Here is a 17,517-nt window from a genome sequence, read left to right on the forward strand (position 1 = left end):
ATGAAACAGTAAAGAGAGAGAGAGAGAAAGGGCTGAATGTGTTTTGAGGGCAATGAAAATTTTCTCAACATGCTTTTCTGTATCATAAAATGAAAACACAATCATTTTTCTGTAAAGCTTTTGAGCCTTACGTTAAGCTGTAGGGAAGTATAAATGTATTGAGAAAATTAAGGAGATGTGAGGTCAGGAGCCTCAAATCTCCAAGGTATTCTGGAGCATATCTGGCACTAGATGTTCAAAGTCCTGCCTGCTCATCCTTAGCTTACTCAATTGGATTGGGCTTCTCCTTTAGTGTAGACCTATGTTTCTGGTCCTGTTGGTTAATTAGAAGCAATATTTATTCACTTTTCCTGCAGATTCTTCATTTACCTTAACTGTTTCTTACATTAATGCCTTGGTCACTGCCTCTCCTGATTGTCACCTAATATCTAGAATTACAAGTCTGTATGTTCTGGAGAAGGAAATTATGTCAATATTTGGCATGTGATGTATTCCAGGCAAATTTCATTTTGATTTTTCTCTTCTAATAGAAAGTCTCTCCTTTTCTTTGTTTTAATCCTGTTACCAGCAAATTCTAATGCTCTTATTTCTATTGCTTCTTTCCTTCTACATCTTTCCATTCTTTCTTTATTCTCTTTCTTTACTCCAAACCTGGATTTTTAGAGTTATGGATGATGTGGCAGCAAAGTATGTGCAGCAGAAGCTGCAGCTCATATGTCACCCTTGGATTTTATTCCTTTCTTCTTGCAGACTCCTGCTACTCCAGGTGATGCCTTTATCCCATCTTCATCCCAGTCACTTCCTGCTAGTACAGACATGTTTGGTTCTGTACCTTTCAGCACTGCTGCCGTACCCTCAGGTAAGAAATGTACTAGAATTACAGGCTTGACTCAGATTTGGTGATCAGTTTGTAGCTCTGGTTTGCATTTCAGTACTTGGGGCATTAATTTAGCACGGTGGAAGTGGGGAAGGTTTTTGAGGTCGGTGCTCCAGGGCAAGGCAAAGCAAGTCTTTAACAAGCAGGGAGTACGTTAGTTTGAATTTGCCCACATTTTTTAAAGCAAAAGCCAAAAAAGTCACTGGGAGTTCAGGCATAGTTCAGACATCTGGATAACATACCTGCTAGGTACAGTAGCAAGAGAGAAAAAAGCATTTTGTTTAGCTTTGGGTTTTTTGTGGAAGTGGTGAGTATCCTCTGCTGTCTCCTGTAAATAGAGGCTGAGACACAGAGAATTTGACTGCGCTTCAAAAGTGTTCCACTTTGTCAAGTCCTGAGATGTCCTTTAGACTTGTGTTCCTCAAAGTGCTCAGGATTCCAAAGCTTAGTAACATTCTGCACAGACTGAGAGGTGTGTGGTTTGACTGCTGATCTCTCCCTGGATATGCTGCGAAAGCAGCACTCTCAGCTCCCCTTAGGAAAAGAAAGGAGGAGCAGGAATGCCTTGAATCATTCAGTAGTGCCTTTCTAATTGGTTAACTCCTTCTCTGATGGCATCCGATCTCAGAAAGGTTACAGTGATGGTGAAGTGTTTGGGGATAATGTCAGATGAAAACTCTCACTGCTGGGATGAGGTTACAGCAGGGGCAAGATGAAAGGACATCTGGAGAATCCATCGTGGCCATTTATTGAAAAAGAAATGTATCTGAGCTACTGTTCCTTTCATCACTCAGTAATTTGGTCTTTCAAAGTTCAGTTTCTATTTTTTTATTTTATTTTGGGCTTTTCCCTTTGCAATATTGCAACCACCCTTACATTTAGGATTACAAAACAACCTAGAAATACAGTGAAGAGGAAAAGGTACAGGAGGACTCAGGAAACACTCAAATTGGAAACAACAGTTTTAAAGCTATTAAAGATGAAAGAGAAGTTACATATTGCAAAGTATTAGCAATAAATAATGAATTTAAATGTGAAACAGTGTATCTGTAAAGCACAGTACTTCTGTCAGTGGAACGTAATTATATTAGGTGATTTAATTTGTAAGATTTTTTATAATAGTTTTAGTTTCAGAGTATTTTTTGTTGTTGTAAATAAAAAAGCACCTGATGATATAATTCCTACACAGTCAGCCTCTTGGTAGCTTGAGAGGAGGCTTCAGGTCTGACAGGAAGCAATTATAATTTTAGTTTTAATCTTTAATTTTCTCCCCAACCAGAGGGGTGTTATACTAGCCTAATACCTGAAGCAGTTTGTTGTTATTAGGTATTTAGTGCAGCAGAAGCTCAAGATGTTTTTGATGTTCTCAAGTAATTGGGTAATAACCACATGTGAGGGGTTTTAATTGGAATTCATCTGGGCTCTTTTTTTTCATTATTATTATTATGCAATTTGAGACACTTCCTTTGCTTTTTGGAGTCCAAATGGTTTGAACTGTAACTGTGTCAGAAGAGTCATTCTCTTGCAAGAAGGTCACACTGTCATTAGAGAGCCCTTGAGCTGTCATATAACATATATAGAGGTGCTTCCCTGTCCCTTAGAACCAGTTTGGCAGCTGTGCCATTGGCAGGAGTTGACTGGTGTTGGTGGGTCCCTCTCCCCAACAAAGAATAAAAGTGAAAAGGATGAGAAACTGCAGCAGGCAGGAGGGAATCCTGAACATCCTCTTCCTTCTCTCTGCTTGCTCTGGCTGCTCATTTTTTAGCATCCATCCCAGCCTGACTCTGTGCATCATATTCGGTCCCAGAGCTCCTTCTCCAAGGACAGGCAGAGGCGAAAGGCAGAGGGTGGGGCAGTCAGGGTTGCAAGAAGAGCCTGCAGAACTCAGTGGTGTGGAGGAGGGTTGTGCTGGAAGGGGGCGAGTTTAGGAAGTGGTTTGGGAGCTGCTGTGGTTCTGGTGAGTGGTTTGACCAAACTGGCCCTGCTTTAACAGAGCACCATGGAAGGGGGCTGCCCAGTGCCCAGCTGCTGACCAGGTCCATGCACACAGGTCTTCACAGGTGCAGGGGGTGCTCACTGAGGAAGAAGAGGAGAGGTTTTTGTTCAGATGAGAGGAAGGATTATTGCCGATACCCACCAGCCTGTGGTTCTGTATACGAGTATTTGCTCAGTGATGTGAATCCAACTATGTCTTTCAGTTTTCTTTTCAAGTGTGCTGAAGCTCTGGGATCACTAATGTAGCTTGCACATCTCTGATTTATTGTGCTTGTTCTGCGTGCTGTCGATAGTAGCGTTAAAATCTTTCATCTCATTTTTTCCCCCCCTTCTGCTTTCTTTATTCTTTGAAGGTTATGTTGCCATGGGAGCTGTTCTGCCCTCCTTCTGGGGACAGCAACCACTTGTTCAACAGCAGTTGGCCATGGGTGCTCAGCCTCCAGTTGCTCAGGTGATGCAGGGAGGACAGCCGATAGCGTGGGGCCAGCCCGGTATTTTTCCTCCTACTCAGCAGCCGTGGCCATCTGTAGCTGGTCAGTTCCAACCAACTGCCTTCATGCCAACACAAACTGTTTTGCCTTTACAAGCAGCCATGTTTCAAGGTACCATTGCTCCTATAGCTACAGTTCCACCCACAAGTGATTCCAACAGATCGAGTCCACAGACAGACAGGCCCAGACAGAAAATGGGAAAAGAAATGTTTAAAGATTTCCAGATGGCTCAGCCTCCACCAGTGCCATCAAGAAAACCAGATCAGCCTTCCCTCAGTTGTACCTCAGAGGCCTTCTCAAGTTACTTTAATAAAGTTGGGATGGCACAGGAAGCAGATGATTGTGATGATTTTGACATCTCTCAGTTAAATTTGACTCCTGTGACTTCCACAACACCATCTACAAATTCACGTGAGTATTCCTATGCTTTCAGCCATACCTTTCCTCAGATGTGACCGCTCCTCAAAGTACTTATTTCTGTTTTTTCATATAGTAAATTCCAACACAGATACAAACTGAGAATCTTCATGCATGTCCAACTTATTAAATGTGTTCCAGCCATAAAGGAAAATATCAGAGAGGAATTTCAGAGATCACGAAGATGAACAGCCCAGATAGCTGAAGTCTGAAATTTAATTTCTAAGATAGTAATATGTGTTTTGTGGTAGGGCCATGCAAGCTGTTTGGCAAATGCCTATGACATTCAGACTTACAAATGGTTTCACTCATGTCCCATGCAAGCCATACTTTGCAGAAATTAGGGGATGGATATTTATTTTAATAGCTTGATGTACTGGACATGTGGGGAAATACACTGAAGAGTTGTAAAATAAAGCTTATTGTGTTCATAGCATGGAGATGGGGGATTTTGCAGGTTGCTGAAAAGAGGAGTTCATGAGACACAGATTTACCAGGAGTCAGACGGAGACCTTCTGGTTCACTTACCTGCCAGAGGGCAGGCAACTCACACATTCTTAATATAATGTAGTGGCATCTCCCTGGCTCCTAAAGACACAGGCCAGATGCAGCCAAACTTAATTTAGTAGTTGCCAAATGAAATCAAATACATGGAGTTGATAATGACTACTGTGTTCAAATTTAGCTCGTACAGCTCCTCATCAGAAAATAATTTTTGAGAGTAATAAAGTTGAAGGCTATAAAGTATGAGCAAATTCTGTGCTGCTGTGTCTTTCTGAAGAAATTAACAGAATATATTCTGTTGCTGTTACCTTAATCTTTGTTTAGCTCCAACCCCTGCACCCAGACAGAGTTCTCCATCAAAATCATCAGCATCTCATACGAGTGATCCTGCTGCAGATGACCTCTTTGAAGAGGGGTTTGAAAGCCCAAGCAAAAGTGAGGAGCCAGAGGCTGTGAGTAGCAACAAGGTTTCTAAGCCCTTATTGTCTCTTTTTAGCTAGAAAAGACACAAGTTAATTAAATGTTGTTTTGTAGTGTCAGAATTAACTATTCCAGTAGGTCTGGGTGGTACTTAAGGAGGGGCTGCAGACAGAATTCACATCCTGCTTTGGGTTTGATAGCTGATAGCATGGCTTTTCCATTGATATGCACTAATATTGCATACAAGGAACCAAACTCAGAGTTCATATGTAAGGCTGTTTATGTTAGTTGTATCTAATCCCTTTTTTAGCATACCAGCATTCACTTACTCATGGTAAGGAAGTCTGAGGTAAAACAACAAACATGGTGAGGCTGCAAAGAAAGATGTGAGAGTCTGTGTGTTAAAATGATGGTTGATGTTGTCTTGCACATTCTTGCATCCCAGTTGTTTGCCTAGTTACATTCCTCAATGTTCTGGCCCTCAATATGTGATTTCTTTGCCTTTATGGACCAAAGCAAGAAATGTTATCCAAGCAATGACTGTAAGTCCCAAGGTGTCTTAGGGAGGTAAGAGCCCGAGTGAGCCAAAGGCAAGAGGGAGTCTGTACAACAAAAGGACACAAAGGTACAAAATAATGCAAGCTTGGACTCTTTCTGATTCACATGGTTTCACTGGCTTTCAGGGCTTTTTGCAGTTCTGGTTTGCCTGATCCAGTACCTTCTGAGGTCTGTGGCAGCTTCTGCCTGGGCTCCAGCAGGAACTGGGGAGGTTCTTTCCTGACTGCGTCAGCTATAGCAAACCATTATGGCTTTTGAGAACATATCAGGGGTGAGGTCTCACTTCCTGATTTTCATGAGATAGGATGTACTTGCTATGCCCACAGCATGAAAATAACCTCGTGTTGACTTTTCACTTTCTATTGTTGAGAAAAAAAGGTGTTATGTTCTTGTATTCTAGCCTGATGGGTCTCAGGCCTCCTCCACAAGTGATCCATTTGGTGAGCCAACTGGTGATACTATAAGTCCACAGGTCGGTAGCTAGATAGCACAGGTTGGGGTAGGTATCTGTCCTTTTTTTCTCTACACCTTGAGGTGTTCACTTATTCTCCCACCAGTGCCTACCATTGCTTTCATGGATGCATGGTTTATTTTTCCCTTTCATCTTTCCGTTTGACCTCTCCATTATCCACAGTGTATTTCTCATGCTTGGTGGTTTGCATGGCTTTTGCCATTCACTAAGTGTTGCAGCTTATGCAAATTTGTGTGTTTCAGCTGCCTGCATGCTTTAAAGAAATGTAGACTTATTTTACTTTGTGTTCAAATTCTAAGGGCAAATAGGGAAACTGAGCCATTGCTAACAATGTATTAGGCATTTTTTTTAGCAAATCCACTCTGGCCTTCAGTCAGATGTAACAGATTAAATGGAATAAGACATCTTACCCATAGACATAACAATCATTAAATAAAATTATATAATGATACATGAATGTCTCTACCCTAAATCAATGCAATAATCAGTAGAAGAAGCACGTTTATTATCTGCTTGTAAAAAATATTGAAATGGTTTTGTGTATTTTTATCTCCAACTGCAAATTAAAAACATTAGAAAATTATGATCATTCATATTAGCATTGGTATACTGATGTTTTAAAAATTACTCATCAATGTAAGTCATTTAAATTCAGACAGATGGGAAAAACAATCTTTTCATCTTTTGTGTTACAGAACATGGTAGCAAATGTGGCTCCCAGTGAATGTTCTGTGATTTGTTTCAATACAGTAAATATGTTTTGCCAAAAAGACAGTGAAGCTACAAAGTTTTATGAGGGCTAAGCATTGTTATTCCATCCAAAGACTCTCTAGTGTTGCTATTTGAAGGATATGTTTCCTTGTCTTTTCCCTATCTGCCATTCTGCAATATTTGATATTGCCCAAATATGTGATCTGATACGGCTTCTGTGCTCCAGCACAGAGCTCCTGGAGCAAAAAAGTAACAGTGGTAGAACCTTTTCCATTTTTGTACAGAAATTGCACTGGGTTTACTAGTGACTTACCCATCCTGAGCCAAAGTAATTTGGTTTCAACTCAGAATTAATAGTTTCATTTGGAGTCAGTTTACTTTGTGCATTAAATATGATTTAAAAAAATCCTAGAGCAACTTAGCTTTGATCCATTTGGGAAGAATAAGATTATCTCTTAATAATATGCGGTGCTATGAGAAGGCATCTCCCCCTTCTTTAGCTTCACCAGTGTAATGCTCAGCTCTTGGAGGGCTGAAGCAAAAGTGGCTTTAAGCTTTGTGTCTCATTGAGTCTAAAAATGACAGTGTAAGGATGCAGTCAAGCTGGGATGAGCTGCTCTAGCAAGAGCATTTGATATTTACTCCAGTGAGAGCTGCTTCTGCAGGTGGATGGTGCCACATAATAATTTGGCTGTGTCTTTGCTGACATCACCAGCTCTTCCAGCTTCAGACCAAGAATTCTTTCCTAGGTCAAGAAAGAGGATTTGACTTTTGTCTGAGTCCTACACTCTGGAAATCCACATACATTTATTATGGTTTATCATACTCGGGATAATTCTGAAATTCATCCTGGGGAGAGTAATGATAAAATCTCTATTTTTTTGACAGTCACAGATATAGTTAAAATCATTGCTAAACTACCATCACACACATTTACCTGCCAGGAGTTCTGGATAGAACTTGAAACAGTAGTTTAAGTCTGGTAATGCATCCTACCATGTAAGGGAGTCGAGTGAGGGACTCTTTTTGTTCTGCTTTTATGTAACACATAGCAAAATACATTCTTTTACCCATCAAGAGTATCTGGGAGCTACAAGAACAATATATTAGCAGTGATTCCATATGGTTTTTCTGTATTTTTTGTTAATCTGCAGAGTCTTGCATCAAATATGTATAATTCTCAGGAATATATTCTGGGAAATGTTAAATAATGTTACTGATTATCGTATTACAGTAATTCCTAGAAGCTTTTGGCAGGAACAGGAAGCTGAACAAAAAGAAAGCCCCTATCCAGTGAAGTTTCACTAATATCATTGTGGCTCTGTGCAGAGCCATTCAGCAGCAGTCCGTAGGAAATCCACTTGCTAAAGCCAGCCCATCGAATTCTGAAGCCTGGTATCATCAGAGCAATGGGAAGTCTAATCTCCATGGAAAATTATCAATTCGGGACTTACTACTGAGTTGTGTATTGAGCTCTGCATTTGGAGAGAAACTTAATGGGGAGAAACATGTAGTACAAAAGAATCACAGTCTGCATAAAAGCCACTTTTGTGGCTTAGATGGGAGATTACTTCACTCTTTGGAACATGGTTCTTACCCCAGGAACAGCACAGTAACAACTCGGCTGAATGGACCGCTCAGGAGCACAGCATAGTATTGTGTGCAGAAATTTCAAATGTATCTGTTCCCAGCATCTCTGAAATCAGCCCATACAGTATCTTTACTTATCTTGATGTAGTCAGAATACTCACCTGCCTAGCTTTTTGCACCCTGGTCTTTCAAGGTACCACAGCAATTTGATGTCTTGATTCCTTCCGATACTTTATATTATCATTTAGTTACTATCTTCTTTTCTCCTATTTTTCCTCTCTTCCTTTTGCAATCTTCAACTTCAGCTCTCAAAATCCTAATCCTACCAGTAGCTGTTTTATAAGTCACTCTTCCACAGATAGCTATGAATTCTTAGTAGGTACATGTGACACTTTATGGGTATATTACATTTTTGTCCCTCTATGGTTGAAGATAAGAAGCAGAGAGGCCTAACTTTCACAGGTGAAATAAGATCAACTCTTTGCAGGGTTGTTTATATAGCAAGATTTGTGTTTGCTTGTTTTCCTTTTGTTTGTGCACGGCATTGAGGTTGGATAGTCTTTTTCCAGAAGGGGTGAAGAGAACACTGAATCAGATGACTGCCATCTTCAGCTGATTTATGTTTTATCCCTACTGCTGTCTTTAGATTGTGTGTGGGATAACTATGATGAAAGGAGAGAGAGGGAAAGAACTGGTTTTAGCTGCAATTCTACCCAATGTGTTAAACATTTCTTATTATTGACATTTTACATTAAAGCAAGAAGTTTGAACAGAGGAACAAATGCAGCTCTAGTGAGATGCTGCCCGGTTCAAACTTGCACTGGCAATCATTCATGAGAGATTCTCAAGAAACCTTCAAAACATTTGTGGCTAAAGCATATCTTCCTGAAAAAATTGTTTAGTTGTTCTGTGAAATGTGTGCAGACAATTATAAGCCCTCAAAATATGTCACACCCTTCACAATGCTATCAGCACTGTCAGGAGAGCAACAGTTCATTAGAATATTTGTCTATCAGCTTTTGGTGGTACTTCAGTGGCCTGCTGCCATCATCTATCTTTGAGCAAATGCCATTCTTAGTGATAAATGTTCCTAATAATCTTAGTCAGCTCCAGGATGGACTGCTATAATTCTTTATTTGAGCTGGTTTTAGGAAGTTGAGAGAAAACAAAATTATGGACAAAGCACTGGCTTATCTGGGAGCTTAGTGATCTTCAGGAGGGCATATCAAGCTGACTCTTCATCCTCCTCTTCCTTCTGCCCCTTTGCTATTGCAGCAGGATTTGGAATGGGCTCCACATACTAAAACCTGTATTTGCAAGACCTCTTCCTATCATTCACCTGGCTCAGTAGGAACTGTATAGAGTCCAACAAGAAATTCATAATGATTATAGGTGACCTGTTCTTGGTAGGCTCTAGAACTGTCATTCTCAAACTGAAGACACAGCACTGAGCAGGGCTGTGTTCCTGAGAGAAGTAGTGTTATGTCTTTGGAAAGGGGTCACAGTTTGGGAAGTATTGTTTCATTCCAGAGAAATCCTAAAATTGATATTTCAAGTAACATACTCAGTTGTTCATCACTGTATTTCCCAGGGAATCTGAAGGGCCATGAGCAGAGAAATTCAGGCTGCTTTGTGAACGGGGCCATCCTACAGATTTGCCTCCATCTCCACTGCTACAGTCCTCTCCAAGTTGTTAGTTTTCATGTGACCAGCTTATACACAGGCTTCTCACTTATTCCAGTGTTATCAAGCCCACCTGAAGTAGCCATGTGCCCTTCCATTCCTCCAACTTTTTCCTCCAAACAAGAGAAAACATACTGTGTAGCTTGTGTAGAGCCACAGTCCTTGCTGACTGGCATCCCAGCAGTTCAATTTGGGGATGAGCTCTCCTCACTTTATCTGTAATGAGGTCATTTAAAAGTTCCCTGTCTTCTGCACAACTGATTTTAAAAATCTACTTGTGATATTTTAGTATCTTTGAGACTTCTGAACAACTGGAACTGGCCATTAGGTTCAGAAGTTTTGAAGGAGAATTGGCAGATATGTAGATGGGAAGTATAATTGTGTAGCTACTGTTTTGTTAGGAAAGGAGCCCAGAAATAATCAGCATGTTTCAGTTCAGTTTTATAATGGGACCAAGATGGAGCAGGTTCATATTTCTGAGTAGTTCTCATTGCTTTTTCATTTTGTGGATGTACAGCATCCATCTTGATACTAAAATGACAGAAACTTTTAAAATTATAATAATTAAACTGGATATTTGAAACTAGGAAATATTCCTAGGTAGGTTTATCATAAGAACAGAGGCATTCTTCAGTCATAATCCTGAACTAGAAGGTTGGTATATTTATGCTGCTAATAGAGGTTAGCTGTAAGAAAACCCCTAAATATTAAAAATTAATAATTAATAATAAGTAATAAATAAAAACTGGCTGTTAATGGGCCAATAGGAATGACCTGTCTTATCACCAAAAATCTTTAATTTGATCCCCGCTTGCCAACTTTACTATGTGCTATTTTGCTGAGTCAGCATGCAATAAGCAGTGAAGATGCATCACACTCCCACCCCTTTCACTTGCATCCCCAGCACAAGATGCTCATTTTGTCTGGCTCTCCAGCACTCTTATTTCATGAAACTCTTATCATTTGAGCCTGCCCTTTCTGATCAGTCAGCCAGGAGTAAAACTGGCACTGAGAATCTGTTGTAAAGGGCAAGGAAATCTATGCAGGCCTCACCTCTTCAATTGAGTACATCTTGCCTGAAGCTCTGCACGTAGCAGGGTGTCTCAAAGTGATGAAAGGGCTGCCACGGTAAAAATAGTCTCTTCCTAACCCAGTCCCGTGTTATGTTTTGTGAGTGAGTTCACCTCTGCAAGCCTAAGTAGGTTCTGAGTCTTTCAGGAGATGTTCTCCAGTGATTAGTTCTGCTGGGGAGCAGATGTTAATATCTTTAAATTGGATGCAAATTTACTTCTAGTATTTACATAATGTTATTCAAAAGCATTAGCGACCTTGTTGCCTCATGCAGTAGTGTGCTACACCAGAAATACTTACAGTTTGCTGCAGTCTTGTCCCCCTTAAAATAAGAATAAACTGATTTGCAGCATGAACTGTCTCTAGAATACAGCAGCAAAAAAAAAGGGTGCTTCCAGTTGTCATCTTGGTTTCTCCCTGTAGATTGATGAAAGCACATCACCAGTGCTTCTGGGCCAGTTCAGAAAGGAAAACACTTTGAGATTCAAGGGGTTTATGTGAATTAGCAGCTTTGTTTGCTATATTATTTGTTTGTCTCTTTTTGTTCTGACAAAGACCAATTCTTTCCTTCCCTCCGAGTCTGTTCCTAATGCAGTGGTAGAAGTAGAAAGCAGAAAACATTGCTGAGATGGCCTGATACTGTGAGAAGAGTTATGCTTACCTGCCTTTTCATAACAAGCCTGTGACTTTTGCATGGAGTGTGTACAAAAAGGAGGTGTATTTCTGATTTCGAGACCCTCCAAAACAGTGCCCAGCACTGTGAGAGAAACTACTCATGAAGTCAACAGCACTCAACTCTCCTTTTGCCTCTTTTCTGTCCCTTTCTGCTCTCTTTTACCCTTTTGAGTACCCTGTCAATACTTTACAGATACCATTTGCAATGTTGGGCTACAGGCACGATGTGCTGCTTGAATTAGCTCAAAATAATATTAGAAAACAAATCTCAGACATTGACACAAAAACTTTGGCTGGGAAGATTGCACACAATTACTGCAATTAATTTCTCATTTAGGCATCTGAAGGGGGAAATCAACTGAAAGGAAGACATAAGAACACACTTTTCGTGCAAAATGCCCTGGTCTAAATGTAAAGGCTGCCTCTTGTGCGATGTAAAGTGCTGATGACCGATGATGAGCTCCTCCTCCTCTTCCAAGGGTGTCAAGTTCAGTGGCACCTTAGGACACTTGTTACTTAAGCACATCTGCATATCTTAAGGATATTTGAGGACAGCTCTAACAAGCAGGCTTGACATTTTGAAAAGCTCTTTTTTTCCCTGAAGGCATTTGGAAAACTGACATCTTTTGTTCCAAAGGGGTGTTCTCCCTCCCTCTCCTTTTCTTCTCCTCCTTCTTTTCACTTCGCTTTGCAATCACCTCAGGTTCAGCAACTGCCTGAAGAATGGCCTGGTGTGTGTCAGGTTCACACATTAATTAGTACAGATTTTCTCTGAACTAGCTGTGATAGATCATTCTGGCAGCTTCATGTCTGTGGTATGTGAAAATTGGCACAGGTAGACTTAACACACAGTATGTGAAATGCAGTTATTTACTCTCAGTCATCTCTTCTGATTACCTTCGGTTTTTCAAGGTCACAAAATATATTTGCTTCTTGCTCGGGATAATTTCAGAAGCCTTTATTTAATCATTCCAGAGGATTTCTCTATCCTCTCATAATGCTTGTAGTGTACTCAAGGGCTTCATGTAGGTAGGAAATGGGGAAACAGGGTGCCTGCACGGTCCAGAAATGTAGTAATTTCAGAGAATAAGAGACAACTTTTCTTGGCATGGAGGAAACAGGTCATATTTTGGATTTATTGTGTTTGCTCCTCATTCAACACAAGCTACACAGTGAAGCAGGAGGGGGCACTGGGACAGGACACTGGCCAGGTACCCTGGGCACAGAGTACATACAGCCCTATGAATCCCCCTTTGGGCTGTTTTTCCCATCCTCAGCATTTGTATAAGCAGTGATTAAAATCCCGTGCCATCCCCTGGCAGACATGTCTCTGCTCCGCAGTGCCCAGTGATTTGCCAGCCTTCAGAGGTTTTTTTTGCTCAAAGTCAGCTCCTGCTAATGCTGCTGTAACACGAGTTGATTCTAACTTGGTTAAATTCAACGTCGTGGCGTGGTATTTGAATATTTATCAAGCTGTGGAGAGTTAATGCAGTATGGCATTAATTAGCCTTTCTGCCTGTCTTGTTCTTTTTTTAGATGTCATTCTTAGTTTAATAAATTACTTTCTGGAAATGAAGTAGAATGGATTCCAGGGTCCATGGGTGATTTGCTTCCCACTGCAGCCAAGATGAACATAGTATTAAGCACAGGGTGTCAGCTATGAAGCAACACTGAAGAACATGGCAGCTTTTCCCCCTCCCCATCCAGGAAATTCCCCAGAAAGTATCTGTTAGCAAATTGACACACTGTCCTCCTGGCTTTAATGATTGTACTAATAGTTCTACAGACTCCTAATCAAACTGAGCTGGGCTAGTGTTCCTCGTTCTTCATAGGCAACTCATGTTGTTATTTTAAATCCCATCACAGCTTCATTAGCTCAGCTTTCCGCAGCGGTTTCTGTTTGCAAGTGGTTTTCTCCCTGAGTTGTGTAAAACCCACAGGTTTGTTCTGCTGTTGTGCTGCTGGGGGGGGTGTCTTAGCCTGGGATGAGTAACACCCTTTTATACCGGCTACACTTCTGGTCTCTAAACTTCCAAGCATCCAGTCAGATAAATTATCATTTAATTTCTTCATATGTCTATGCCCAGCAGTGAAAATCAGTGCATGGCCAGTGCTGGAAGAGGAAATTGATAGTAAGCATTCATTTTCTGAAATAATATCCTGTTTGCTTCACAATTTACCCTGAGTACCCTGATCACTCAAGGCAGCACAGAAAGCAAACACTTCCTTTGGGTTTTGACTGACAAAGTGTTGCTGTTCTCAAGCAGATGTTCTTAAAATGTTCTAAAAATGCTGTCTGGAGACATCTCCACTTATTTTATTTTTGTTATCCCCAGGAAGCAGAACCTCTCTACGCCCAGATTAACAGACCTAAGAAATAGCATTGTTACAGTCTTGTGGTGCTCCAAGACTCAAACGAAACCCAACAACCTGGCAGGCCTTTGGCTTTCATGCTTTTTTCCAATTGATTTTGTCTGACAAGGAGAGAGATTGCCCTTCTGGACTGGCTCTTCGAGTGTTCCTGATGTGGTTTTTTTTGGCAACCAATGGCAGATTCCTATGGCAGCACAAAATAAAAACTCTCCCTGCTTATCATACCACGAGTCCAGCCCCGTCCCCACAAGTGGTGGGTATCCAGACTAGGAAATCTTACTCCTCGGTCTTCTTTTAAAGATTTGTTGTCTTCTGTGTGCCACATATTGAGTAATAGACATTCCTTTTTCTTTTGAGCAAAAAGCAGAGTCTGTATGTAGCAGTGGCATTATCATTCAACAGCCTTTGGGGCACAAGTCGGCACTTTTTATGTCACGGTGACATGTTTTTCATCATCATTTACATCAGGCTGATCCTGACCCTTTTTTTTCCCTATGTAGACATATTTAAATAACAACAACAAAAAATACTGGTGGTGTCATTTTTTTTTTTTATTTTATTTCTTATTCTGTAGTTTTGTATGAGTGACAGACTAACAGCAGAATGCCTCCTGCGGAAATGATTCCCAACTTGAAACCACAGAATGAAACTCGGTTGTTTATCCATCCTGACTGAAATGTTGCCAAATGGACCTTTAAGTTCTAGCACATCATGAGGAAGAAATGCTGCTTTCTGTTGGAATACTCATGTTGTGGGTAGAGAAAGGACCTGGAGTCCCACTGAGGAAAGACAAAAGAGTCAGTATTTCCTAGGAAACTCTAAACAAAGTACAGAAAAGGAATATTTTTATTTCTTCAGTATCTTGCTGCTGTAATGCTATGCAGACAAGTGTTTTCTTCTCTGTGTGCCATTTTTGATGAAAAAAAAATCATTTGCCAAATAATACTGGTATGCTTCTGGTTTAAGAGTTTGGCTGAAGCGGACTTTACAAATGGGACAAGGACGGCATGGATTTTGGAATAACAAACTGATTCTGTGATCAAATTGTTCATCTTTATCACTTTTTGTACATCAGAAAAATCAAATGGGATTTTTATTTTATAACTTGAAAAAAAAATCTTACTGTTAAACTCTTTAAATGTTTAAGGGGAAATGGCTTTAAGGAGTTTGAATGAAAATTGCCAGTTTTTTTGTAAATATAAATGTTATGAAAATTCTTTTACTAATGCCATTACACAGTAGAGAAGGTAGCAAGTTGCAGTGCTTGGGAGGGGTGGCAAACCCAATTTGTGGTTCTCACATCACATATGTTTTTTCACATGCTTACAATAATGGGCTGAAGCTCAAGTGCATTTGCCAAAAGCAGTCAGCTTGTCAGCGACTAGTAAAATTAATGGGAACACTTGATTTTATGGTCTAGCGTTATCACACGGACATATTCCACTTACAAGAGCTCACATTTCATAGACATTCCTTTGAACCTCTGCATAGAAGTCATCAAACTGTTTACACGCAGAACAAAAGAATTTAAAACTTCCTTTTTTTACATTTATGAAACAAAAGTGCAGTGTTTGGGTTCATATGTTTAGCACATGATTTTCATAAAGAATCTATATATTTTTGCCCTACAGAGAATTGTTATACAGGTCAAATGTGTTTTCCTGATGTTCCTATGCAGTTACAGTATATTGAATTTAGTGGTTTAACACTAAAAAGGCAAAAAAAGAAGAAAAAAACAAAAAAAAAAAAGAAAAAAAAAGAAAAAGGAAAAAAGGTTAAAGAAATCAAATGATTAATCAGTTTTTAGGGTTATTGTGCAGATTTTGTTTTTAAATTGGCACATTAGGATTTACATTTTTTGTCATGATTAAAATAGGCCTGGAGTTATAAATGTTTTACTTTCTTTCATCTCTGTTATAAGCTAAAAATGGTTTAGAAGACAGAATAACTGGGGTGGCAACTGTTGGTATGTGCAAAAAAATCTCACAACATGATTCCAGTCTTTTATTTTGAATTAGAGAAATTAGAGAAATGTGCGTTACCGAATGTATGTGAATGAAAAATTAGCTGTGAATAGACCTAATGAACCTGCAGAGAAGAGAACTTTTATCCTCATTCACGGTCATCTGATGCTTCTTCCTTAGTCATGTGCAAACAGCTTTGTAGCAAATCTTATTTTCCCACCTGAAGAAAGATCAAGTTTTCTAACTGGAAAAGATATTTAAAACTTGGCAGATTGAGTGTTTCAGGATTAAAAGCAGAGGTAAAAGTGTTTCTAAAGGACATTTCTGTAAGAATATTTTCATAATTTGCACAGTGGTGCTACTTTCTTCCTCAGTGGTTTTTTTGGGTTTTGTCCTACACGTGGAACCTCAAAGACAGTTTTGGTTCATCATAGACATTTGAGGTTTAGTACTGTCAGTGCATTTCCAGTTATGGGGTAAAACGTTGAAAGAAGAGATTTATGTCTCAGAGGATCCATTGACATCATATTTATAGGAAGCGGATCATTAACGAATAGGTGCCGAGGGAATGAGGCTGGAATTTTAGTGTCTCCTGAGAGACGGCTGGACCATCACCACGGACCTTTGTCTTACCTTTACCAATGCTCATAAATAAAAAACAGTTCCAAGTTGTCTTGTCATATGATCGTCCTTGTCATGGTTGAGATGCTGAGTCGAGAGGGCTGGAGGGCCTCTGCACTGTACCAGTATTGTAGATAACTGAAATATCCAGCTTGTGCAATTGTTTAATCCCTCATCCTTCACTAGCACTAAATTCGTCACTTTAAATTTAAAAACCAGGGAATCCCACCAGCCATCCTGTAATCATCCCCCGTAGGTTCTTGATCTTTACCTGTCATGAAAAGATATTTTGATAGATCGTAGTCATCCAAGTGTCTGATGAAACCTTTCATCTAATAACGTACTGGGCACCTTCTTTGCAAAGATGTTTACTCCGTGGTTTTCATTCATTTTTATTTCTGCATTCTGACACTTATTTTTTTAATAAAGATGAGAAAGATAAAATGACTGTTGCAGTACATTTCTAAACCTACTTTAACTTTACCTCAGATAATGACCATTTGTTAACATATACGGACACATTATTTTTAACTTTATGTATAACACATTCAACAACAATGAAAGAAACCAACAAATTTTTAGAAATTTTCCATTAATTTCTGTAACACACCATGTAATACTGTTATGAATAAAAACATTAAAAAAAGGTGTCATTTCAGTAAGTTTGTTTCATAGCTTTTGCTTTTCTGGGATAATTCTGCCATTCTTACAGTGTGGTTTTGGTGTTTGGCATGGACAGTATTTTTGACAGTAGAAGTATCTGGGAAAGGAGAAAATCCTCGATTTGGGGAATAACTGTCTTAAACACTAAGTGTTGCTTATCTTGCAGATACGTAATTTGCTGATTTTAATTGCTGCCTCCACATTTTCAGCCTCTTTTTGGGTGTTTTAGGATGAGCATTCCAAACCGGTAGGTATTTTTATCACCTCTTGCAAAATTACACATTCGTGGGACAGGCCACGTTGTTTGATGCTCCCAAAGCTGGTGTACCTTTGTGGCATGAGAAGCTGAAATTTATTTTGGTCACATTTTTCATTCAAGTAAGATTTGAAATTAAAAATGTGCATTTAAACATGACAATTTTGAAACCAGAA

The 17,517-nt window shown here is 39.7% G+C and overlaps 1 protein-coding gene across 29 annotated transcripts in view; it reads left to right on the forward strand.

Annotated features, from left to right (window-relative positions):
- Positions 1-16,866, forward strand: part of DAB1 (DAB adaptor protein 1) — a 434,139-nt gene extending 417,273 nt beyond the window's left edge. For 21 of the 29 annotated variants that reach the window (XM_064665096.1, XM_064665105.1, XM_064665095.1 and 18 more), the window contains 5 exons: positions 751-859; positions 3,226-3,774; positions 4,609-4,751; positions 5,663-5,761; positions 13,801-16,866. In XM_064665096.1, coding sequence (XP_064521166.1) covers positions 751-859; positions 3,226-3,774; positions 4,609-4,751; positions 5,663-5,746 — 885 coding nt within the window. In that variant the 3' untranslated portion in view covers positions 5,747-5,761; positions 13,801-16,866. The remainder of the gene's footprint in view (positions 1-750; positions 860-3,225; positions 3,775-4,608; positions 4,752-5,662; positions 5,762-13,800) is intronic. The other 8 variants (XM_064665110.1, XM_064665116.1, XM_064665115.1 and 5 more) reach the window with 3 other exon arrangements.
- The last annotated feature ends 651 nt before the right edge of the window (positions 16,867-17,517 follow it).

This window comes from Pseudopipra pipra, chromosome 9 (genome assembly GCF_036250125.1).
Source record: "Pseudopipra pipra isolate bDixPip1 chromosome 9, bDixPip1.hap1, whole genome shotgun sequence".
NCBI classification, from domain to species: Eukaryota; Metazoa; Chordata; class Aves; order Passeriformes; family Pipridae; genus Pseudopipra; species Pseudopipra pipra.